The 26,856-nt window shown below is 37.3% G+C and overlaps 1 protein-coding gene across 3 annotated transcripts in view; it reads left to right on the plus strand.

Moving 5' to 3' along the window:
- Nucleotides 1-26,856, plus strand: part of LOC139124785 (ectopic P granules protein 5 homolog) — a 53,826-nt gene that overhangs the window by 10,126 nt on the left and 16,844 nt on the right. For 2 of the 3 annotated variants that reach the window (XM_070690896.1, XM_070690897.1), the window contains exons 8-32: nt 1,292-1,406; nt 1,958-2,114; nt 2,788-2,976; nt 5,018-5,175; nt 6,045-6,196; nt 6,813-6,953; nt 9,048-9,212; nt 10,660-10,779; nt 11,543-11,820; nt 12,263-12,403; nt 12,634-12,757; nt 15,069-15,269; nt 16,164-16,394; nt 16,841-17,007; nt 17,623-17,880; nt 18,261-18,384; nt 18,832-18,982; nt 20,152-20,323; nt 21,045-21,135; nt 21,495-21,572; nt 21,971-22,113; nt 22,580-22,751; nt 23,455-23,646; nt 25,318-25,531; nt 26,370-26,518. In XM_070690896.1, the coding sequence (XP_070546997.1) occupies nt 1,292-1,406; nt 1,958-2,114; nt 2,788-2,976; nt 5,018-5,175; nt 6,045-6,196; nt 6,813-6,953; nt 9,048-9,212; nt 10,660-10,779; nt 11,543-11,820; nt 12,263-12,403; nt 12,634-12,757; nt 15,069-15,269; nt 16,164-16,394; nt 16,841-17,007; nt 17,623-17,880; nt 18,261-18,384; nt 18,832-18,982; nt 20,152-20,323; nt 21,045-21,135; nt 21,495-21,572; nt 21,971-22,113; nt 22,580-22,751; nt 23,455-23,646; nt 25,318-25,531; nt 26,370-26,518 (4,083 nt within the window). The remainder of the gene's footprint in view (nt 1-1,291; nt 1,407-1,957; nt 2,115-2,787; nt 2,977-5,017; nt 5,176-6,044; nt 6,197-6,812; nt 6,954-9,047; nt 9,213-10,659; nt 10,780-11,542; nt 11,821-12,262; nt 12,404-12,633; nt 12,758-15,068; nt 15,270-16,163; nt 16,395-16,840; nt 17,008-17,622; nt 17,881-18,260; nt 18,385-18,831; nt 18,983-20,151; nt 20,324-21,044; nt 21,136-21,494; nt 21,573-21,970; nt 22,114-22,579; nt 22,752-23,454; nt 23,647-25,317; nt 25,532-26,369; nt 26,519-26,856) is intronic. The other variant, XM_070690898.1, reaches the window with a different exon arrangement.

The raw sequence follows: 26,856 nt of genomic DNA on the forward strand, positions 1-26,856 counted from the left end.
TTGTCTCACCTTTCACCCCACCTCTTCTAGTGAGTGTTAGAAGTTCTTGGCTTTAACCTGTTCATCCCATTTCCCTGTAAACAGGTCCACAATCACCATTGATAACAATGGGTTTGGGCTAAACCATGGTGGTTAAAGGGTTAAGGTAGAATGCGCTTCAGGGACAGATATTCAGACTCTCAAACTTTTCCAATTCCTTTCTAATCTACCACTTGTGAGGTCCTCACTTTGAAACTTTGAGTAAGAAAAACTTACACCGTCTTAGTTTTTTCAAAATCGAAAATTGCATTTTTCTCCATAGAGCTAACACAGGGATGGTGGCCATTTTGAATATCTGTAAATCTTGGGTAATATGTCTCTCTTGTACCAAAATTTGTACAGTGGCCCCAGTATTTATTCTTGATTTTGAAAGAGAATGGTTGAAAGATTTCTTGAGGAAAGTTAGAGCAAAACTTTAAGTCTTTCACTTTTGAGGCGCATACTACTTTTAATCATTCATCCCCCTGTTGCACACTCACAATGGTCCTACTGGTACTCCGGAATAAAAAGGATGCTATGAGTTATAAAAACTCAGTACACCTAAAGATCACGTGATGGCGGTACAACCAAGCCCATGTGTAAAAGCTTGTACAGAAATACATGTATTTCCATGCACGTTTACTCACATGGGTTTAATGTACCATAATCCATTCAAATTCCAGGTTTAACCTATTGATTTTAATAGATTTAGACCAAACCATTCTGTTGAAAGGGACACGTCTAGGTTCAGACCATTATTTGTGCATAGAAAAGTTATCGCAAATTCATCGTTGCTACAGAAGAGATCACAGTAAATTGTGTGATCAGTACGTTGTGTGTATAGCAACCGCCGATATGTAATGAACCTTGCTTTTGGTGGAAAGCTTGTACAAACTTAACATACAGTGTGTTTCAGCAGTGGTAGTAGTAGTGTTTCAGCAGAAAGTGAGTTTGTGATAGCTTGTTACCAGTCATCGTCACAAAATAAACTTCTTGAAAACCATAATCTAACTGCCATTGTGATCAACAATCAATTTGTAAAATAAAATGATTAGATTATTGATCTGTCTTCCAATATTGAGAAAATTTTAATTCACAAACAAACATAACTCTTTTGCCTTTTTAGTATTGTTTCATTTATGAAAATTACAACACAATTTATGTAAAGCTAGTTCATCTTTAAGTAGATCAGCAATTGTAGATACCTACCGGTATGTACTACCGGTATGTTGACATTTGGTCATTTCTGGTTGTATTTTCACCCCCTTGTCAGGATGAAGACCCCAACACCAGTTGGATGTTGCTACATGAGAATGACTTGGTTTCTTTGCTGGATCAGTTTCCATTCAGTGCCATGTTTAAACACATACTTCTCATCGATGACTCAGGTAATATGACCTATAATTCTTATTTTTGTGACCTTTAAACTCAATGACCTTTAACCTCACGCCTTCATCAGTGTGTAGGTGTAGTTTTTTCATGGCAGTTAAATGACAATACTGTCGAATTTAGTAATAATTTGCTTTTAAAATTAATATTTCTCCTGTGAGAATGTTTCAAAATTGCAAGTTGACTGTGTGAAATGTAATTTGTCAAACAAACATGCCAAGATTCCCCGGCACAAACGTTGTAGGTTCGAAATCATTTCCATATGAAAAGATACCTTACTTGAGGTGTGAACTGACTGTCAATCGGTGATTGCTCTACAAATATCACGGGTGATTTCATATTCATAAACATTGTGATCTTTTGTTCTACTTGATCGGTAGTTTATTTACTCTCTGGGGAGTCATAAGCCGTTAATTTGGTAATGCGGAATTTTTCCGCTCTCAGGGGATTAGTCTACCTACATGGTTTGTGCCGGCCAATCCCCTCATGAACTCGATAGCTTATATCTCATGAATTCTCTAAAACCAACATGTTGTCTGTCATACTTCAGCTGAGAAGCCGTATGATATCCATCGTGTGACAAGCTTCAGTATCATGAAATTGATAGCTTTTGGCACAAATCTGGTTCAGTTACTCGGAAAAGGCTTCAAAACCTTCAACAGAAGCCGATATCGTCAGTTTGTGAAGAGAATTGGAAGACTTATTAGGTGAGTACTGGTATGAATCTAAACAGCATGTGTAATTCCTCTTCAACTTTGACCCTAACCTTTGACCCATCACGACCTTTGACTTTCACTATAAAGCACATCCAGTGACGGTAGACCACGAGATTTTGACCAGTTCACCACATTTATGCCTGAGTGGTAGCGAGTACATAGACATATGAAGTGAACTGGTCAAACCCGAGTGGTATACTATCGCTGGGTGTGATTTATTGCTATTATATCGTAACAGTATATTGAAATTCTGGTATGGAACGTCGAAAAAGGATTTTTGCTCTTGCCAAAAGCTCATGCATGTGCCAACAATGATATATTGCGAATCAATATACTGGTATGATATAATTACTTTCATTGCACCAGGGTCATGTAGGGATTAAGGGAAATGTCATCGGAAAAATGGTCATTGTTTTCATCGTACAAAATGAAAGAGCTCTCAATTTTAAAACTTGACAATAAAATAAATTTTGTGCTAATGATTTCACATCCCATCAGCCATTTCAGCACTAATTTCTTGTACAATTTGTCTGAGACTCATGATATTTCAGATTAATACAACTTTATGAATGACAAATCACCAGTGGCATCGTCCTTGTTTTTAGCCAGAAAATAAGATTTTTTTTTTTTGTTGTTAATAAAAATCAGTATATTTTTTTACCAGACACACAGTGCAATACATAGCAGATCACTGGGAGAATTACAAAATATGGCGGCTGGAGTCTATGAAAGATAGTATTGATGCCATACCTTTAATGGAGCCGCACAACAAACAACATTCCATTAAAAGACTACAGGTGGAATTTGATCATTTCTTCCTCAGAGCTGTCCAGTGTATTCTTTCCGATCAAAGGTAGTGTAAACTTTCAAAGTATGAACTTTTGTAACAGTCATGGTGATTGGTCACAAGTTTAAAATGCTTATTTTTGATTGGCTAAGGGAGACTAATCAAGCTCTTAGGTGATTTCATAAGTCATCATGATTGATTCCAAGTTTTAAAATACTTGTTGAATTGATAATTAGCTTGAAGAGGGTATTGAGTCTCTTGAAAAGAACTACCTATAAAGGGCCGTTAAATTAATTGCTTCCCTCTGTACCATGTCAAGGTCGCATCAGTTTGTGCAAATTGTGTCTGGAAGCATAAAGTGTTCATCTACATAAAAGGAGAAACACAATTTACGATTAAATGTTGTGCATTTTTTCTAAGTTACAACACAAGTTGCTTTAAAGTAGAATGCGCCTCTGATATAGTAATCGGACTCTCAAATATTTACAATTCTTTTCTGATCAGCCACTTATGGGGCTCATTTTAGAGCTCTTTGTGTAAGAAAAATTTTCACCATCTTTTCTTTTGAAAATCAATAAAATTTTATTTTTCTCCACATAATTTACTCAAAGATGGCAGCCATTTTGAATTTCAAATATCGGTATATCATGGATAATTTGTTTTCATTGTACCAAAATTTGTATTGTGACCCTGATTTTCTGTTGTGACTTTGAAAGAGGACAGTTTGAACAAAAGTTCAAGGCTTTCACTTTCGAGGCGCATACAACCTTAAGTCAGAAACCATACTACCTTAAGTCAGAAACCATACTACCTTGAGTCAGAAACCATTCTACAGTACCCGAGTCAGAAACCATATTTTACAATCACCTTTCTTCTTCTCTGATTATTCTTTTAACAATGGCGATGCCTACTTCCACCAGAAGGTATGTTTTTATTACAGCCTTTGTTTGTTTCTAGGCTTTGCCTACGCCCACTCCATACCCCTCACCCCTATTTCTGTAGTTGGTTAATCCCAGCCAAGCTGGAAAAAAAATTCAGTGAGCTTGTATTTTTAGTTGTTTTGTATTTGATTGAAACCTTATTAGCTTCTCCCCAACACTTTCCTGTTTATCCATATGTAAATATTGTAATTATAATGTTTCTACAGGGCAAGTAGCTGCGACTTTTTATTACTTCTTTCAATATTTTTGTATTTAATGTCAACTATAGTTTCTTGTTCTATTCCTCAAAACATGTTGTACACAGTATTCAGCTTGTCAACTCAACCTGTACATGTGCAGACTGCATTGTTATTGTTGACAAGTGAATTCTGGTCCAGACTAGAATTCAAATGTAAACAATAACAGTGCATTCTACATGTAGAGTAGATGCTGTGTTGACAAACTACATAAGAGGTGTTTCAAAATGCCTTGGGGAGCAGAAGGAATAACTATAGTTGACACTGAAAACAAAAATAGAGAAAAAATAATCAAAAGTTACAGCTACCGGTCGTTTACTTTTCTTTACCATCAACTTGTAGTATAATGCATGCATATTTTTTTTGCAATTTTTATTATTTATAAAGTATTTTTTCGTGAGTTTACTAGCCAACAGCTAACTTGATGCCTGAACTCTTAAAGTCAATGTAGAAATCTTGGCAATGTCCTTCAGGTGGCCATACGTGTTTAAATAGTTTCATACTATGTAATGTGGAAAAGTCCCTTGCAGGAAAGGGGATGATTCATCGACTTTGATGAATTAAAACACAGGGATATGATGTTTACATAGACTCTGGAGGGATAATGTTCCCTCGCTTAGAATGATTTTGCTGCGGTTTTCTCAGGGCTTAGCACAGCCATGATGCTTGGTAGATGATAAGTTATGTACCCTATAAATCACTGTATTCCCACATTTTGTGGCGTACTACAGTGATATCTCTGTGTACAAGTAGTTGGCAATTATTTCCCACATGATGTGGCACCACATATACCATGCATACCATACCCACATGGCTTCCCTGTACAGATATGGTTCTTGGTAATTCAATTGACTGAAATGCTGTGTCAGTCACAACCTTCCCACATTATGTGGCACTATATATATTTCCCCATTTGACTTCTTTCCATAGACATGGTGCATGGCAATTCATGACTGATATGCCATATAAATCAGTGTCTTCCCACATGATGTGGCACCTGCTGTGGATGTTACACCAAGGAACTGTATCAGAAGAAGAAATTGTTGATAGGAATCTCACAGCCAAAGAATACCTGTACATGGTCCGAGGTAATTGTCCTTTTGTGATGCAAATATCTATTCTGTGTAATTCACACATCACATTGAATACAGTGAATCATCTCCTTGCCAAATGTAATCTTGTTAAAGGTAGAATGTGCTTGGCGACAGATATTTGTACTCACATACTTTTAAAACATTCTATTGACTCACCATGTGTGGGTCTCATTGTAAAGTTACTAGGGCAAATAAAATTTTCAGTGGTTTAGTTTAAAGCTGGTGAAAATCTGGAATTTTATTTTCCCTATAGATAAATATAACTCAGGGATGGCGGCCATTTTGAATTCAAATTATCCGTAATGGTGGGTAATTTGTTTCTTGAGTACCTCAATTTGAACAGTGACCCCCATGATGGATTTTCATTCTTGATTTTGAAAGAGAATGGTTTAAAGTTTGCTTGAGGAAAGTTTGGGCAAAAGTTTTAAGTCTTTCATTTTCAAACCGGGGACTACCTTAACACAAGTGTTGCCCCAAGACATCAAATCGACGCTATAAAACATCTTCCGATGTTGAGTGTAATCTCAATATTTCAAAAGCAAATGCACCCATTTTGACTATCACTGGCATTCCAGTGATGAAGGTACAGGCTAACCTTTGAACCCTGACCCCTGTTGACCTTGTGTCTGACGATAGCATGTGAATTCAGACTGGCATGATGTTTAAAGCCTCATTAGAAAGAGTACTTTTAGTCAGTTGAGTTTTATATTTTATGAAGATACATTTATAGTCTTATTGAATAGCACACTTTGCATACAGATTTGGAAGAGCAATGCTACATTTTCTTTGTCGCCTCCAGATTCTGCTTAATTCCAATTGCTGCTTCAGGGTATTCACACTCTCTCACACTGGCCCTCTTACAGATATTGACAACAGAATCGGATTTGAAGAGAAGCTGACTTCAATGCCGACATCAGAGGTGATCTATCTGCTGACAAGTTTTGCGTTCATGGCCAGGTCACGTCCAACCACAGAGAAAGACTTCATAGAAACTATTACACTGGAAGTTTATGAGGTACATGTAACATGGAAAGATATTTACTTGCGTAATGTAAACCTTGTACAATCATCAGTGTCATAACCCTTGCAAAGATCTCCTGTAGGAATTGTATGGCATTTCCATAGGACTAAAATTGCCCCTAGGATTACTATTAAATTTTTATGAGATGATAGTATGCTTTGAAAGCTATGGCTTTACAAGGGGACTTTAACACATGTAGATATGCACTTACCCTACATGTTCAAAGTTACAGTTGAAATGCCTCAAATGTCGAGCAGAAATTCTGTTTGGCGTCACAGTCCCGAATGTAAGTTGTGTTATAATAGAAAAACACTGCAGAGTTTGCAATGAGACGCTAGTAGTACACATTGCTCTCTGTTGAGTATCCTGTTGCACTTATACATGTGCTAATGTCCTCATGAATACTTTGCAGTATTTTCATTACAACCTCAGAGTAGTTTAACCTGTTCACCCCGAATCCCAATATACAGGTCCACAATCAGCATTGATAACAATGGGTTTGGACCAAACCATGGTGGTGAAAGGGGCTAACACAAATACCGGTATTGCATCACAGAGTGTAGAGACTTTTTTCACAATCGCCAACTTACATGTACGTGTTGTCTTTCAGCTAGCATATGTTAGTTCACACACCAGACAGTTCTGTTGCAAAGTCGGGCGTGACCTGCTGTCGTCAATAGCAACCATTCATCCCTTCATCATGTCCACTCTACTTCACCAGGTAAAAAAGAGCTTGGAAGCTGTTGGCATGGTAACTATGGGCACTTCCTCTTTTCCTAGAAGCGTTTAGTTTATCACGTAAATCCCATCATCCCCCCTAGCTCACCTCTAGAATATGGTGATTATCACTTAGCAAACCGTAGGATTCTGCTCTTCATCGGGTATCCTTCATTAACCCTTTGCACCCTGACCCCCTGGTACTCTATGACGTCATCGGACATTTATGTCTGAGCTTGGTTCAAAGGGTTAAGGTAATATGTGCTCTAAATGTGAAAGACTTCAACTTTCGCTCAAATTTTCCTCAAACAAACTTTCAACCATTCTCTTACCAAATCAACAATACGGTAGAAATCAAGGGTCAGTGTGCAAAGAGAAACAAACGATAAAATTTATGGATATTTGAAATTCAAAATGGCTACCATCCTGTGTTTTTGATTTTTCTTACTCCAAGAGCTTTAAACTGAACTCCCCCAAGTAGTTGAACAGAAAATCATTGAAAAAAAAAACCTAGAGTCTGAATATCTGTCCCCAAGGTGAATTCTTCCTGAAATCAACAGAGACGTACTCGTAGGATTATAGTAGAAATATTAGGGTGCCCTACATATCAAATGTACCCTCAGGTTTATGCTGTTTTGTTGTATGGCTTCTAGTAAGTTTTCCTCAAGTGTTACTGTATACATCTTTCCAGAAGATGTCTGGTACATGCAGCGTGTTTATATAACACAAATAAGACATTTGTTAATGGATTGAGTTCATAAATTGAATGTGAGAGGCATAGGGTTTTAGTTTGATGTACTGGTTTGCAGCCAGACAACTGTAATGAGTGGTTATGTGCTACTTTGCAAATAGTGGATTCAAAGGAAGAATGTTAAAGTGTAACTGATCTACTTGATGTCTTGAGTTGTCCAAAAACAGAGAGGTGACCCAAGCCTAAGATCCCCTGGTTTAAAACCTAAGACTTTGCATGTGTCCACCCAAAGTTAATACCAAATCAGTACAAAAATTTTTTTGTCAAGTCCCAAGGTGTGCAATATTCTATTTTCTCTATAAAGTAGCTCTGGTTTGCTGTTTGTTGTGAAACATTCAGTACTCAAGTGAATACTACCATAAGTTATTCAGAAATCATTTGCTTTACAAAAGTGAATATTATTTTTTATCAGTCATGATCTAATAGTCATTTGACAACAAGATGACTCTCTACACGATACATGTACTTGATCTTGGAATAAGGAATGCTGCATGGATAATGTTGACAATCTCATGTTAGCCTGTAGAGGGCGCACCATCTAGAGTAACATGTATGCTGTTGTATTTAAGCATGCAGAGGGCACACAGTATATTTCACCAGGTATACTCAAATGGTTACTTATCTAGTAAATGTAACCCCTCCTGACTCATAATGGACGAAAGCAAACTTTGCATGATATAATGTACAAGGCATAGCTGAGAACATTATTGAGTGGGGTACATTATTGCTATTATTTTATAGATTTGGCAATGCCAGTGAATTTGTAGATGTAGAAAACACCTTGGACCACAATGCTGAATAATCAGATACATCAGTAATAATAGGGGGGGGATGATGTCACAGAATTCTCTGGTATTGACAATATAATGTGATATACTCTTCTGTTGGGTATATGCTCTGGTATTATGTCAGTTCAATTGAAATACAGATAACCTACTTAACTAATTGATGTCCAGCTTTTTCAGCTCAATGACTTTATTGTAGCAGTTGAAGTGCTCAAATTGTACGAACCTCAGCGGATTACCAACTTCAAAAGATGCATTTTAAAACTGGCAGCACAAATTCAATTTTCTCTCTCTTATGTTCATGATCATTAAAGATTTGTAACTATTTCATGAAAAAAGTTAAAGTCGTTCTAAAAAACCAAGAGTTATGGCCATTTTGAGTTTAAATCGGCGTCAATTTCCGGGCGGGTACTATGAAATAATTTGCTTGTCTGGTCCAAAATTTTCATGATGTCTCTGAAAATTTAAATCATAGTCACTATAAAGAGTAGTTGAAAGTTGCTCTCAGCAAAGTGTAGACAAAACTTTAAACTTGATTTGGCATAATTAATTCAAATCTGATATTGAAGACATGATCTGTGTAATGTTTCAGATGAGTACATACCTTTATCAGTCACTACCACTGCATCTATGGACACCCAGTGAAGATGATATGGCTTTAATCAGAGTGTGGTTGCTAGACCACAGTCTTAGCAGTGCCGAGAATCAACTAGCTAGACTCATACTGGCCAAGATGAACTGGGGTTTTAACCACCAGGTGAGTACAAACGCAGGCAGTTATCATATAATATATAACCATACGAATGTTACACATAAATATTCAGATGAATATTGGTATCCGCCAATTTCAACCACAACAACGACTGAAGGCGAGGTCTCGATCACTGGGGTGAATTCAAAGAAATGAACTACCGCCCACAACTGTTGCAACAGGCCTCTAACATGCAACATTAAGTTTGAGCCTACTTTTAACAATTATCAAGCACGGTTACATAATAACAAGGAGTGCTATCCTTTCCTCCAGGAGCCATCTCGGCAGTCTCCTTACCCAATATGCTGTCATTAAGGGTTAAACTTAACTGTACGATATGATTGGTTCCAACAAGATTTTGTTGGAGAACAGTTATTCAACACTCTTCCTTCAGTCATTCAAGTGATGGAGTTGGCAGAGCATCCATACACAACTGAATTGTTAAGTCTATGCAAACATATGATTGGTTTTATTGTATTGTTATAATATCCATTGACATAACATAACAATGGCTTGAGGTAGTGTGCGTTTCAATAATGAAAGACTTAAACTTTTGCTCAAACTTTTTTATGGAATCTTTCTACCATTCTCCTTTAAAATCGAGAATAAAAATTGGGGGTCACCGTGCAAATTTTGTTACTGGAGAAACAAATTACCCAATCTTTACCTATATTTGATATTCAAAATGGCGGCCATCCCTGTATTAACTATAAAGAAAAATAAAATTTTTGATTTTCAAAAAATTAAGACTGAAAATTTTTCTTGCACCAAGAGCTTTAAAATGAGACCCCACAAGTGGCAGTTTAACAATCATTTTAAAAGTTTGACAGTCTAAATATCTGTCCTTTAGGCGCATTCTACCTTATGCAAAACCAACAAAATCCATATCATCGGCAAAAGCAAGTTTTTTTCCTACAGTTTAACTGTACCTAGGAGCTATTAGGCCAAAAAAAGAAAAAGAAATGTTTCTGGTCAGCGCGCGCGTCACTTGAACAACAGCGCGTCACCCTTTTTTTTCTGTTTGTGGCCGGCGGCCGTGGCTGACACCAAACCAAAATGGCTGAAGAGAAAGAGAAAATTCTTTGGGGGGCATGATCAGTGACTGCATGAACAGTATATATGTGACTATATTGATAAAACTATAAGCTGACCCTCCTCCCTCTCTTGAGGGAAAAAAAAATTTAAAAAAATAAAATGCGCGTCGCCGCACCATTTTTTTTAAGAAAGACCTGACCAGAAACATTTCTTTTTTTTTTGGCCTTAGAGTCTGTTTAAGCCTCTTTTTGAGTCCCTCTGTTGAGGTAAACTTGCCATTGTTGGCCAGGTACAAGGATGTTGTGAATGGCATTGCTGTGTTTTTGCCTGGCAGTGCACACTGTGCAATGAGCTGTGGTCAGTAAACTCTGGGTACTGTGTATACAGGTTACAATGTGTAAGCTGCTTCCTTTTCCAGGAGGACGCATTGTACTTAGATCTGAAACTGCACAGAAACACAGCCATATTAGTTGTAGAGGCCTATGCTAAATATATCATGGAGAAAGGTGGAGGGATCATTGCAGATACATTTAAACAGGTGAGTATCTCAACTCCGTTCTTTTTCACAGTAGGTTGACCCTATTCATGCTGTTGTCAGGTCACCATGAGGTCAAAGGTTAAAACCTGTACCAGCACATTGTAACATGAGGAATAGATTTTCACTGACGTGTCTTCCGGTGACATATGCCAAAACAGTGATTTTTACAGACTTGTCCAGCTAAGACATGCACCAACATTGATCATTTTGACTGACTTAGTCTGACAGTGATGGTACAATGTCACTGCTGTGTATTTGACAGTGATCTTGTAGGACTTAAGGTAGTACGCACCTTAAAAGTGAAAGATTTAAACTTTTGCTCAAAATTTCCTCGCTGAAACTTTCAACCATTCACTAAACCAAATCATCAATAAAAAGTTTTGCAACAGAAAATGACACTAATGTTTAATCATAGCTTTGTCAATACCAGCAAATTTTGTGACATCATACAATGCATCCTTAGATTATTACTGATAATGTATATCAGGATTGTGGCCCCAGATGTTTTCTATGGCTACTTATTCACTGGCATTGCCAAAACTGGAAAATGACAACATTAATTTAGCCCCTCCTGGCCCATAATGGACTGAAGCAAACTTGGCACTCCATAATGTACTGGTACTCAGCTTCAACCCGTATATTACCGGTATGTCGTGCAAAGTTTTTTTTCTTCCGTTATGGGCCTTAGAGAGGTTACATTCTTGCTTAAATGAAAGTGGTAGAGCTCATCCATGACATGTGTTTTGTGTTATTGGATGTTTAGCTATCGTATCTAACTGCACTGGCACCAGGCATGAGGAGTGACCTGTCGCCAGAGCAACAGCTGTCGTCATGGTGCTGGGAAATGGTTCTCAAACTGAGGCTACACCAGCTGGAACAGCCCCAGACGCCCTTGGCAGCTTACGACCATCCTACTGATTGGAGTAAAGACTTACCAGACATGACCTCTGACCCCAGCCTCCATCCCATCTTGAAGGGTACCCAAGCTAATGGCCCACTGGCCTGCTATGTAGCTGTAGCCATGACAACAGTTGGTCACAGGTTAGTTTTGTGCCGAAAGAAGTTTCAGGAAATTTTCTGAGGCAGAGCCAAAAAGTCAATAATCTTAGTATTCACTATCCTGCCTTGAAGAAAAGTTCCTCTCAGAGACAGGTACATTTTACTAAATTGTAGCTGGTCTGATAGTGTTTTGATACAAGCTATATTGTTTGGAAACCCCCATACATGAAAATTGCTGCTGATGTGCAGCTTGAATAAGCTCTTTCTCTGATTGGTCCATTTTCACTATTCACAGCCACTTAGGGAGTCTATTTGTATTGTTTTCATTATATTGGTCAGATTCAGCTACCCAATTTGGTCAGATCTTATTCAGCGCTGCGCATTAGCCCAAAATTTGCCTCTATTTCCAAAAAAGTCACTGCAGCATACTTTTTCTAAAGGCCGATTTTCATATCTGACATAGCACTTCTATTGTTTCTTGCAGTGTTGATTTGTTTCTGAGTGAAGGTCTGAAATTAGTCTGGATGTTGGTCACCACTGGTTACTACAAGGCTGTCATCCATGTCATGTCTTTGGTTGTCCCAATGTTCCTCAACCAATCACAGTACCTCTTACAAAATGAAAAGTAGGTGTTATCTGCTGCTTTGCATATTTATACTAATTTGCATATTTTATACTCATTTGCATAGTTGTGTTCACTTGGTCTCTTGTAATTTATTTTGTGCGTACAAGCTATGAGAAACAGGCAGAAAGTACTCTTTGCGGGCACAAAAGAAGGAGATCAGGCTGACATAAAAAACTTATATAAAATCATTTTGATGCTCACCACATGGCAATTCTTGTCTGTTTTCATAGATTTCAAAAGATCGTTCAATGCATCGTACAGTCTGATAGATCATCAGCTGGACTCACCAGTAAACTGACCATGAGCCAAACATTCCCGGGAAAAAATACCAAAATCTTTTCCGCAATGATTATGGTATGTACGGACTTTACATTTCCTTCTAGTAGACTGGATTTGTGTAAAATTCTAGTCTTTCTACATTTCGCAAACTTGATACTTACCGCAGGTTAAATGTCACCTTTGTAGAGAGCAGTATCTATATGTTCTGGATGATAAATTCAGAAACCTTCTTTGTCGCTGTAGAATTTCAGCTCATTCATTATGTATTGAATTTGATGGGCATTTACATAATGAACCCCTCAGAGAGATTTTGTAACTTTTGTGATGCAAAGAATGTTGAGAATGAATATCATTTTTGTCTAGTATGTCCATTGGTTATACCAATGTGAGTTTATCGTATAAGCTGAAGTCGATGGCGTCTGTATGTACCGGTATGTGTGTATGTATGTATGTATGTATGTATGTATGTATGTATGTATGTATGTATGTATGTACGTACAGTATGTCCGTCAACATCAAAAACATGCAAACCGCTGCACATTTCAGCTTGGTATTTGGTGTGTAGATGCATCCTGGGCTATAGATGGGATTTTGTTCAAATGAAGTCTGCATTGCCAAAATTATGCAAATGAGCTTACAAAATGTGAAAATGGTCAAGAATTAATATCTCGAGAACCACTGTTTTGATTGATTTGAAAATTTGTGTGCAAGTACCTTAGGTGAACCTTATACAGTTTTATGAATATTGTGAAGATATCCTTAATTTTGTATTTTTGCTGAATTTTTTGGTGATTTTTCTCATTTTCAGTAAAAATTCTTCTTCTCTGAAACCGCCAGCCCAATGGCTCTCAAATTTGGGTTAGATCTTTGCGAGGGTGTTACTCTTCTAATTTGTTGAAATTATGACAAAATTGGGAAAATTACTATTTTGGAGCAATTTTGTCATTTTTGGTCAAAAAATCTTAAACAGTATTTTCTTTTTAAAACCCCAGGACAGACAGCTTTTATATATGGTACACAGACGTACAGACGTGACAATATGTGGAAATTGTCCTGAAATATACAAATTTGTATTTTTAAGAAAATATTGTCATTTTTGGTCAAGAAAACTTGTTCTCAAAATTACTTGTTTGATAGCTTTGTAATTTGGTATAAAGCCCCGAGGGATGTTATTAGATAAATTTTCTGTTCAAAGTGTTGGGAAACCCCTAAATTTGTATATTTTAGGTAATTTTCTCAGTTTGTGACCTTAAATGACCTACACCAACCCAGGATATGTTGTGAGACAGTTTCGAAGGCTGTGAACATAATTTTGTCATATTTGGTATCAATTTGTAGGAAAATTTGATCCAGAAAACAAAGCTGAGGTGAATTTTTTCATTGCGGACCAATTTTGCAACTTTTCTATGTAAGACATACAAGAACTGATGAGAAATTTGGATCCAGGATAATTCCAGATGTTGTAATCACCGCCCACAGTGGAAGGCATTTCACTATCTGTAACTAACTTAAGTACTGTTTACATTAGAATGATAACACTCATGGCATTAATTAAAAACTCCCCAAGGTTGTAATACATTTCCTGTAATCTGGCGTTATGTAATACCAAGGGATGGAACATTTGATATTCAGGGGGGGTAGGGTCTAGGAGATTGATGAGGTAGCATTACTTTTTACCAGATCCCTTGTACATTTTTTTACCCACTCCCACCTTTTCTTTTTATCAAGCCTTCTCTGTCTATTTTTTGTTTTGGACATTTGCTTATGTATTTACAATCTGCTTGTCCCATTGCTATAGAAGTTGATATGCATGTTCCTAAAGATGACCTCCAGTACCTAAGTTGGAGACCTTGTTTGCTTTTGTCATTCTTGTTTTTCCTGGTTTAAATATTTCTCGAATGGACCAATTCAAACCGAATGTGAGCACACTGTCCTTGACGGTATTTTTGTCTAGTATGTCCATTGGACAAAGAATCCAGAGAAAAATACCTACCTCGTAACATTTATCGATTTCCATCCATTGAAAACTTCATAATGTATGCTGCTTTGTTGCATGACTTGTGGAAATATATTTGTTACGCAGTGTAAATGTATCTCCTCATTGACATGAATAATAGCAATATATTATAGTCAATTACCGATTTCAAGATTTCTTGTACTGCTGCCTTCCATGAGTATTTGTATTTATTTATTTATTTTGGTATACTTTGAGACTATGGCCTTTTCTATGTAAATAAAATATTTATATATTTATGTTATATTTATATTTAAAATTTCTGACTTCCCATCAGTCTCTCTGTTATTGCTGAGTGTGAAAGTAAGCTTTGAATTCACACTTTGTATGCTGTGAACTATTAAGGAACTGTTGTTGTTTCTTAATTTTCAGTATCAACTTCAGTGTGCCGGTTCACCCGGTGGTGTGACTCGTAATGATGTCCTGGAATTCTGGATCCGGTCGTTCACCTCTGTGGAGTTCTGGAACACAGACCGTGACATACAGTACCTGATGGACGTTCTCATCAGAGCAGCATTCACATACAAGGGAGCTGAGAACATTATACTGGATGTCCTGTTCTCTCTCTACAAAGTGAGCATTTTGTTAGTAGCGAAAGGCAAAGTTAGGGGGACTTATAGATTTGGTCGTGTCTGCGTATCCGTTCATGCATCTGTTCATGCAATTTTTTCAGAGATGCTTGGAGCAATTCCTTTCAAACTTGGTACAAGGATTACTCATGTCATACATATGCGTGTGGATTTGTTTTGTGATACAATCCAATATGACCGTCATTTATATCAATGGCTTCCAAATTCATTGACCAAGTGGGGACTATGTTATTGACAATGACTTGTTTTGCTGTGAAATCAAATGTGGCTGTCGACTCTCTTGGGCTGAGTAACCTCTCAGAATGGTGCTTGCTAAGAATTGCACATAATATTTTTGAAATGCTTTAGCAAAGGTATAAATCTTTGACTTTTGAGGTGCATACTACCTTAAGTCAGTGTTTTGTTTTGCAATATGATCAAGTGTGGCTGATTAATACAATGTTTTAAGTGAACTCAGTCATGGAATGGACATTGGCAAAGATTGTATAAAACTCTTTTTATGAATCCTAGCAGGCAGTCTATAGAATATAGAATTTTACAAAAATGTGCCAATTTGGGAAAAAGATATTTTGTTACCTAATATTTACTGATATAATTATGATTTGTGTTACAATTTTGTAAAACAGAATGAGTGAATGCGAACAATATTTTTGTAATGAAATGTGTATTCTCCTGTTTGTGCTTTATCTATTTTGTTGTAATCTGCCAAAGATATCCTTTGCTCCCACACAATATTTTGGTTTCCATTGACAATATTGAAAAACATAATATCAGATACATTTATAGACAGAATTGTAAATGACATATTGACATAAAGAAAACAGCTCTGTTCTCACAGAAGTAGAAGAGATAATTGCAAATCTTTTCTTTTCCACAGTCATTACTCAGTGCAAACAAAGAACAGGGCGTGCTCTCCTCTGTGTTCAGTTGGATGGTGTCTGGGAATTCCATGCCTTCACTGATGGAAAAGCCAAGTGCGGAATGGCCATGGCTTGCATACGGAATACTGTGTGTGGAGTCTCGTTATGAGGAAGACTCTCAACTCAGGAGTACAGTGTGTACATTGTTGAGTAGAGATTCCAAGTTAACCCCTGATGCTGCTGTTAAGGTGAGGCTGTCCTTATTGTTACATTACTATCGTTATCGCTAGCGCAAACGGCTCACTCATATGCATGTGTCACTACAGTACAATAAACATAAAATTCTTGATGGCATGGTCGCCGCCATTGCAATCCAATAATTCTTGTGATTGTGTCATCATACGTCACAGCCAAGCTTCAAAAGTTTGCACTTAAAGCGAGATATGCAAGCAAGTTGTAAAAATTAATAAATTAACTGAAAAAAATTGAAATTATTAAAAGAGCATTGCAGCTATATTTTCATGTGGGATAAAATATATCACATCAGGCAATAGCATTAGTCATGTAAAACTTGATGTATTAGTCTGAGATCAGTAAGTGTTTCAACTAAATTACTGTTTTGTGAGATTGAAACTGTTTTTGACATAATTTTTTAATTGCGATTTTTGTTTTTGGGTTTTTTGGCGATATGCAGAAAGCCAGTTCCAAGCTAAAGCTACCATACAGTCCAGCTGCAAGTAGACTAATGGTATACCGATGGGTATACCAGGCACTGGAGACACCCATGGATCATCCGCTGCTACCCATCTTGTGGCAAAGATTTTTCATGGTGTATCTACAAAGACAGGCAGCAGAACAGGGGTGAGTAAGGTGTGAGTGAGTGAAGTGACAGAGAAAGTTAAAGAAAGTATGCAGTGTTTAGATTCCAACACCAATTCTTCTGTTTTGTGACAAGTATATATGTCAGCATGAATAGACCTTTTTCCTGGTTATCCCACAATGCATTGCTGTAACTATATCAAACTTTGTACAAACACTCAAAACAATAAAAACATACTGATTTTGTGTTATTGTACAACAGATTGTTATGCAAGAACGACACATATTTGCAGTGCCAAAAACTGCCCTGTGTGTTTTTTATCCATCGGTGAAGAAAACATAGGTCAGGGTGCAGCCTGCCATAGTGTTCTATGAGTAACATACCCTGCATATACCCTATGGCTCAAAATTTGTATGAGTAATGTATACTTTGTGTACCACTGCATGCACTGTATCATGGAACTGGTAAAAAGAACTATTATCAAGATGGAGACAATTTACCAAGTGTTTGTGCTGCAATGTGACCACTTTTTAATTATTACCTTTTCATATCAGTAGCTTGATTCACCCCATTGATTTCAGTGGTGTGGGTGGACTCACCAATTTAAAAATAGGGGTGATAAAGAGGGAGTTCTGGTGTGGTTCATTTCACTTTAGTTTACCACAAAGGGGTAGCATTGGGCTAAGGTTCTACGAAAGCCTGACAAACTCCTCACTCCTGAAACGATGCAAGAAGCGACTCGTCCAGACGGCAGATTATCACCACAACGCCAGCAAGAAAGCAGCGGCCAACCGGTATGATAGTACAGACTCTGATGAGGGACCAAGTGAACAGGCTGGTGATGACACACCACAGCTAGATAATTTCAAAATGAAGTACAGAGTGTCAGCTGAATTCCATCAAAGTTTAGTCAAGTAAGCTTTCAAAGTTTCACTTCTGTTCAACGTTTTAGTATTTTATGATTGACCTATCTTTTATCATAGTAAAGACTACCCAATCTCCAAAATACAACAAATGTATTTGTGAAAGTCTGTGCACAAGAATACCTGTTTCCGTGTACATTTATGCACAAGGTTTTGATTGAACCATGTTCCATTCAAATTCCTAGTTTTCACCTGTCCTCGGAGCAAGTATTTCAATCCTTTGATAACTCAAGTTTCCATCTGAAGAATTATAATTCATGAAAGTACACAGATACTACGATGAAGGTTATCAAAGAAAACACTGTGATTCCAATGGAACAATGTACTTGGCAGGATTAATGTAACTTGCTCGTCCTCTTTGTCCAAAACAGACTATACCAAACTTTCATTCTTTGGATTGATGAGCCAAGACTACATGATGCCAGTCTATATCTCCCGGCTCTGCCACCGCAGTATGACTCAGAAAAACTCCTCAAGATTCTGCACAATGAACAGGTGAATAGAATAGGCCAGGTTTATTGTCTAACTGAACATGGTGTACTTTATATTCTTTTTACTGTAGAGGTCGCCACGCAATACTTTGTTTTGTCATAAAGGGCGCTATTTCTAAGCTGTGTTCATTGAATTTTCATTCAATCACCCAGGAACTTTGGTTCATCACATTTTCTTTAATGGTAAATTGCGTCCTGATTGGCGAAAAACTGAGATAAAAACAGTTTTTTAAAATGTTAGGGAGTAAATACTTTTGATATACTTGTATGTATATCAGTATATGTAATTCATAATGTAAGTAAAGGGAAGTCAAATTGTCATCATTATTTAGTAGTCACCAACTTGACCATCTGCACCCCTAGCACCTGCACAATGGTGAAATTCATGCAAATGACTACAATCAAGGGGAAACGAACGCTGGCAGTAAAATTTGCATTTTCTGTTCATCAGGATATGTGGACAGAGTTCATTGACCCTGTGAGAGCGGAGTATGAGACAGTACAGCTGGTCAGCCATTGGATAAAGCAATGCAAATCAATTCACTACACTGATACCAGAAGAGCATCTCTCTTTGAAAATTCCAACGATCAGTCTGATTCAGGTAAGTTTTCTCTGAACCTCTGCAGTCTTCTTCAGTGTTCGCGTTGACACAAAAAAATGAATATACTACGCATTGAAATTGACTCTACGCATTTTTTTCATTGTTATGGGTTTTCTGTACGTAAAGGTTAACATTAAAATGCTGCGACTTAGCATGGGCGACAACCAGGCGAGATGAGTGCACCCTTGACATTAAATTTGTTGCAACATTTCTGTCAATCAAAAGGATAAAAAGGATTAAGAAGGATAAAAAATCATTGTCTCCCACGCTTTTGCAAAAGGTTATGCCTTTTGCCACCATGGTTTGGTCCAAACCCAACATTATCAATGGTCATTGTGGACCTGTTTACTGAGACTATGGGGGTGAACTGGTCAAACTTAGTAGAAAGGATATCCCCTCAATTCAGTTCTATTCACCATGTGGTTTGGCCCAAACCCATCATTATCAATGGTCACTGTGGACCTGTTTACAGAGAATTTAGGGGCAAGCAGGTTAAAATCAGTACAAATAATATCTCCTCAGTTCAGTTCTGTTCTCTGTTGTAAATCAGCGGCAACAAATTGTTGTCACAGCATTTCTCAATACATCAGTATCTGAAAGGTCAGGTAAATTTATAGAAGCTCATGGTAAATCCTTTCCACTGGCTGATTTTTATGACAGTCAAAAATTTAATTTTTCTCCATAGAGTTAACACAGGGATGGCAGCCAGTTTTAATTTCAAATATCTATAAACATTGGGTAATTTGCTTCTCTAGTAAATTTTGTAAGGTGACCCTGCTTTATACTTGATTTCAAGAGGGAATGATTTAAATTTTCCTTACAGAAAGTTTGAGCAAAAGATCATCTTGAAATTTCAAGGTACATGCTACCTTAATAGCTGGATCCCGCAACATTACACTTAACCCTTTGTACCTTGACCCTCTGGTACCCTATGACATCATGCGGACATTTTTGTCTGAGCCGGGTTCAAAGGGTTAAAAAATTAATAGATAGATACTAGGTAGATACGGTACATAGGCCGTTCTGCAAAACGTTATTGTGAAATTTGCCAAAATTCACCAGCTCTCTGAATCACCATATCACAACTTAAAATCATTCTGTAAAATTTATAAAAATCCACCAAAACGAAATTACTCCACTCAAAGAGCACCGCATGAATTGCATTACAGCCGAGTCAAGAATTACAACCCGACTAAAGCAATATGAGCCCTCCCAGCCCCCACCAGCTGTGGTTGAACTGAAAGCTCCTGTTCCAGAAATCTCACAAGACGTAGTCAATGACAGCACTGCCATGTTGAGAGAACTGGAAGGTGGTATAAGGACACTGGTTCAATATGCAGGGTGAGTGACTGAAAAGGGAGAAATCCATCAGATGTGTGTCAACACATGGTTTCTAATGTACTCCTTATCATTCAGACCTCTTATCTTAACTCAAAGTAATATCTTAACTCACAGAAATATTAAGTTGTAGATCCAAGTCATTCTTCGTTTTTCAAACAGCAAGCAGCTTGGCATTAAATGACTTTTTTCACTATTTTTGTTTTTAATTTCAACTTTGGTTTCTTGTTCTACTCCTCAAAATCTGTAAGTACTTAAAAAAAAATTGTTGTTGTTGTTGACAAGCAAATTCTGGTCTGGTTACATTTGAAATGTAAACAGTAACTGTTACAGTACATTTTACATGTACATGTATAGCCACAAGGTAAATACTTTTTGTTTCAGCATGCCTTGAGGAATATGACAAAAACTTGAAATTGATTTATAAAACAAAAATAGTAAAAACAAACATCAGAAGTTACTGCTACTGGCTTCCTAAAAGTAAATTTTAGAAATTTAATTTCTTTTCATAGATGTCATGAGAAGTCCACAAAACCTGTAGAAACACCGAGATTTGTGAAAGTTAAAGAATCTGAAAATTTGTCTCAAAGCACATCATATTGTAACCCTCTCACCACCATGGTTTAGCCCAAACCTATTGTTAGCATTGTAGCCCTGTTTAGTGGGCACTCCGCGGTTAATCATTAACATTTGTGTGCCATAATAGATAGTGTGTTCTTTACAGGGTTTTCAATACCAGAGAGGCCAATCATATTGCCCTTGACTGCAACTACATTGATGTTTTGCCAGAACTGTACTACCACAAACCCACCGATGTAAGTAAGATTTAGACGAAATGTTAGTTACAAACTCAATGTGTCAGTAAAAAATATCTTGGTTTGAGATTGGGTTTGATTGGATATAAGAATATGCTCATTGGATATGCAAATTTATGAATGGAAATATGAAATATGTAATTACATAAATTACTATTCTAAAACATGTTATCATCCCTTCCAGCAATTAAAATTGGTACAAGAATATTGTTTTCTCTGGCAGAGGTTGATAGGGATACTGGATGCAGCAGTCCATTTGGATGAGTGTAGCATAATCCATTTTGATGAGTGTAGCATAATTTCATTTGCATATGGTGAAGTGAGTTTTCATAGTCGATGATGCAAATTTTCTTTTGTAGGTGCAGTTGCAGATTCCGTGTAAAAGTAGCTTCAATCCAAATCACAAGTGCTCAGGTCCAGCCAGTGTTACACTTAATGTAAGTTGCAACAATTATCAGGGACACACTGTCATACACATTACAGTGTCCATATACACTCAGAGCCACTTGACATTCAACAACTTTTCAGTAATGGAGGACTTTTGGAGGTCCAAAATACCATTTTCTAAGTATCATTTAACCCTTTGAGCGCCAAAATCAATTGTTGCATACTGTTGCCGAGCTTGAACAAGCTGTCAGCTGTATATGGACAAAAGGTGCCTATTTTTCAGGGAATTTGGCAAAATTTAGCATCGTCAATTTTGCTCAGCTAGGGGTTGTTCTCCTTGTCAAACCTTTTCCATTTGCATGCTGTGATTTGCTAAGTGGACGGTGGAAACACTTCTTTAGTATGAGTCTCTGTCACATGCAAAATTTCTCTCTGTTTCGTTTTCTAGTTTCGTGAGATGACGATGAACAGCATCACCGCCAGGAAGATTGAGGAGAACAGAGAAGAGTACAAACAGCTGTTACAGGAATCGATGTCACCCCCTCCAGTGGCTGTCTGTTCTTCAGCTGTCCACATAGAAAATGCCATCACGTAAGCTTATTTTCTAAGAACCTTCCCCCAGGGTGTTACCCTTTAGTTGTAATCTCCTATAAAATAGTTGACACAATAATGATTATACATTTGGTAAATCTGCAACTGCTCAAAGCAGCGAATGATTCACTGTGCCTAATTACGAATATCTCAATCAAGAACATTTTCAGATGCCCTCGGAACGGTCAACAATTGGCTAATTACCGGTATCTGTATTATCAATTCAATACTACTAGTACATAGGAGAGGCACTGCACACATACCAGTGTCAAATCTACAAAATACCTCATACCTCACCTGGCAAACACTTCGCCAATGTGCACCAATTTTTTTCTATCACTCAACAAATTTTATAGCTTTTAAGTGATATTGTATTTGATAGCATGCCCTTTGTAACAAAACTTGTGTAAAATTGACAGGAATGTAAGGTTAAGTTAACAAAGTCATAATTATTGTAATTTTTCAGCGTCCTTATCACATGTGTACGAGGTAAAACAGTTGAAGAGAAACAGAGCCTGGCAGCTCATCAGAGTGGTGTGGAATTATTTTATACCTTGGCAGCAAAGAGTGATGACGACATCAGACACTATCCACCGACCAGGCAGTTCTTCTCATCTTGTTTGGAAATTCTTGGACAGGTAAAATTATCTTGAATAAAAGTAGCAACAGTAGAAGTCGTTACCACATTCATAGGGTCGATACAGTACTGAATATTTTTATCTTGCAGGCCATATCGAACACAAGATCAATATTGTGATCACATTCTATTTCCTATCCATAAAATATATTTAATACAGCTTGTTTGTATATCTGTCCTTTTGATCTTTTATGTAAATTGAACATCTGATGGTCAAAGCAAAGCTCAAAAATCAAAGTTAAGATTATTTTCCGCTATACCGTTATATACGTAATTCTGAGACAGCATGACTAACCCTTTGAGTGCCCAAAGTCAATTTTTGTTGCCTATGTAAGATATGACTCTGTTAACTTTTTCCCGATTTTTCCTAAAATTTTGATTAAAAAACTGTAGCCAGTGAAAAGATATGTCCATTTGGTCCAAGCTTATCAGAAAAATTACTGAAAAAATCATAAAAAGTGGTAAAATTTGCACTAAAATTTTGGTGGGAAAAATTACAGTGCTCAAGGGGTTAAAGAAGTACAAGCAGGGTATTTCATTCATGTGTACTACGGTATCTACATGCGACAAAAATTAAACCTCATCGTATTTAGAATTTTGTCCTGTTTGTCACCTCTGAAATTAATCTATGTAGTACTGGTACTAAAAAGCCACATCTGAGAATTCCCCATCAGCCCATTTCTTCGTTTCTTGCGGACTTACAGGAATTCATCCGGGACACTCCCAACCAATCAGAGCAACTCCTCGGTGTGATGCTGGAAAAGCCTGTCTTAGCCGGGCAGCTGGCACCAAACTTCATTCCCAACTCCTGCACTGAGGAATTTGTCAACATGTACTCACAGATCACAAAGATTCCTCCGGAAGAAAGTGATCTAGCATTTATGTTGTTAACAAAGGTGAGTTGTTCTGGACAGGATGTTCAAACACTTGTAAAGATATCTGACTGAAATAATGTAAATATAGTAGATTTTGGATTTAAACTCACAATGTACAGCACCCAGTTACCTAGCTAAGACATCACAGTCAAAACCTCTCAGCCTAATCACAACACTTAAAATTAGTGGTTCAATAACCGACTAAGTTGGTACTATTTTTCTGACTGTGACCTCTCCACACACTGTAGAGTTCATGAAACACTCACACTCACATACTCGCTATCACACATTGCACACACAAATTATCAGAGCAATGAATACATCGCGTTACTGGTTATTATAGTTAGCGTATCTATACTGCTCTGGTCATAACCTACCTGAATTGTTTTCTCAAGTGAAGTGAAGTCGAGAATACATCTCAAGTGAGCGATGATAAAGCATTTGCTTGATTTATAAATAAAAATTGAGACTCTAAATGCTATCATTTGTTATTATTGCTCATATTACCAACTCTGTACACCCTAAACTTCAAAAAGGTCTAGCATAACGGCCATTTTGAATTTCAAATATCGGTAAATCTTGGGTAATTTGTTTTCCCGCTACCAAATTTGCACAGTGGCCCCCAAGGTTTAGTTTTTGGTCTTGAAAGAGAATGGTTGAAAGATTCCTTGAGGAAAGTTGGAGCAAAAGTTGGAGTCTTTCACTTTCGAGGCGCATACTGGTATATCTTAACTTAATGCTACACTTTCTCAGTTGTGTATGTATCCCTCTCACTACCGAACTTTGCTACACACCCTATTGTTCTCCACACCAAAGAAGGATACATTATACTTTTAATAGTCGCGCCAGCGGCTTACTGACTACGCATGCGCTTATTCATAATATACTATGCGAGTAACCGGAAGTGTACCTTTCTTTCTTGGGCGCCGCCATGTTTGTTTTTTTTTGAGTACTCGTAAATAAACAAATACGAAACAAATTACTATGATATAACATGCCTTTTATAAAATATACGTCTTTTATTAGCCAGTAAATGTTTTATACACCTTGTCGCTGATACAAAGTATCGTTGATATAGATAAACGGAGAAAACTGTCGTGCATATGAACGGGGCATACACAAAGAATGCTGGGATTGAATTATAGAAGAGCGCCCCCTGTGTCAATAATTAGATTCAAAAATTGCAAGTTTTTAGACGGAACGCTATAGTTTTCAGCTTGCAAGTGGTAGGTGGGCAGTGCGGTTACCATTGCAATGATAATTATTGCATAATATGTCCCTTGTTTAACGCCATAGGCTGTTATCATTGTAAAAATTGCCAATTTTTGTCCAAAATTTTTACACGCTACAGAAAATCTATACCTGCCCTGCTGCAGGGTTTGACGTCGTGTAAGTACGTGAACTGCTTTCATCAGAGGGAAACTGGGCATAGTTGTCATATAAACGTTTATGAAGTAACAATTACAGTTTATCATGAATCAATACAAATAACATTGCCAATCTTAACCCCTGGCGCGACACCAAGGGCTGAGCCCTATATAATATTAATGCAATGAAAGAGTTAATTCTGATGATTGGAAGTGGTGCAGCAATACCGGGGGTATGTGAGCAGGTTCTATTTTCTGTATCCCCTTTATGTCTGTCGTCTTTTGTTCACTTACCTATTTTATTTTCATCTGTATGTACAATAAGTTTGATGTGCCCAGATGGTTCCATGAGACAAAACCCATCCTGTCCTTGAGATCTCGACTGGCAGACGTCATTGGCTCGGCGCTGTGCAGATGTGGGCAGGAACCAGATGTACAAATACAGATGTTGTTTGAAATGTACAGATCTCACTTCCAACTCATTCTCAAGTATCAATTTCCTGATCACTATGGTGACGTGCTAAGGATACTTCTCCAAGGTAACACCATACTTTTCATCGTTCATCCATTACTGTGATTATTTTCATGGTTAATGTAGAACGCTGCTAAGGAAAGACATTTGGACTCTCAAATTTTCAGTAATTTTGCTTGTCTACTGCTCATGTCAGTTCATTTTGAAACTTGGGAAGCTTTCACCATCTTGTTTGTAGGACCACAGAAATTTGAATGCTTCACTTTAGAATTAAATTATTCAAGGATGGCGGCCAATATGAATTCCAGATCTCAGTAAATGTTAGATAATTTGTTTTTCTAGTACTAAAATTTACAGTATGCCCCAATATTTTTACACTTGATGTTCAGAGAGAATGGTTTGAAGTTTGCCGTAGGATAGTTTGAGCAAAAAGTTGAAGTCTTTGGATTTTGAGGCACATACTTTGTTATGAAAATTTTTGTTAAAGACTTCTTGGAATCACTCACTTCTGATTCAAAATTGACATAATGTAATTTGTTCTTAACTTCTTTACATTAGTTAAGGTCAAATTGTTAATTTTAAAAAGTAGAATATCACTTCTGTAATGACAATGAGAGAGGTTTTATCACAACGGAAAATTTGATGTTGATGCTCAATTGCTGAAAAGCTTTATGTCAAACAGCAGAGCATGCTATTTTTACCAGCTTTGCTGCTAATTTTTATTGAATTGATCCAAGTATTGTTCTTGACCTTCAAATTCTAAAAAGAATGAACGTACCAATAAAGGATCAATTTACACATGTAACCACGTAGCACTAAGTGAAACTAAAGTATTACTTGCTGTCTTGTGAGTGCTTTATCTACCAGTACAATATGAATGGCGCCATCTATTGTTGATTTTTCAGGGTCAGAGAAAGGTCAGATGAGCCCAGTTTGTTGGAATGACCTCTTGAGGTCACTGGGTTGTACCTACAATAGACAGGAAGGCATGGATGAAGACAAGCAGAGAATTGAATGTTTGATTCAGACACAGTCATTGCTTACCCAGGAACAGGTACCAACAACTGCCATATTGTTCCATCTGTCTGTCTGTATGTCTCTGATGTGTGTCACTTTATCTGTCAACCTTAGCTGTATTGTACCACCCAATGCATGTTCACATACTTTCTAGATCATACTAATGACCAAATAACCACTTATAATTGTTTGCTTGTCCGACCCATTTATACCTAACTTTTGATCTAGCAATGAAACCACCCACCTGTTCACTGGTACCTTCATAACAGCCGGCTGACCCAAGGCCAAATGTGTACTTGGAAACTAACTACAACCCACCTGTCCATCTCATTTAATTTCCTACCAACTCGCTTACTTCCATTCCCACTTACAACT

The sequence above is a fragment of the Ptychodera flava genome, assembly GCF_041260155.1.
Source record: "Ptychodera flava strain L36383 chromosome 23 unlocalized genomic scaffold, AS_Pfla_20210202 Scaffold_24__1_contigs__length_23054250_pilon, whole genome shotgun sequence".
NCBI lineage: Eukaryota > Metazoa > Hemichordata > Enteropneusta > Ptychoderidae > Ptychodera > Ptychodera flava.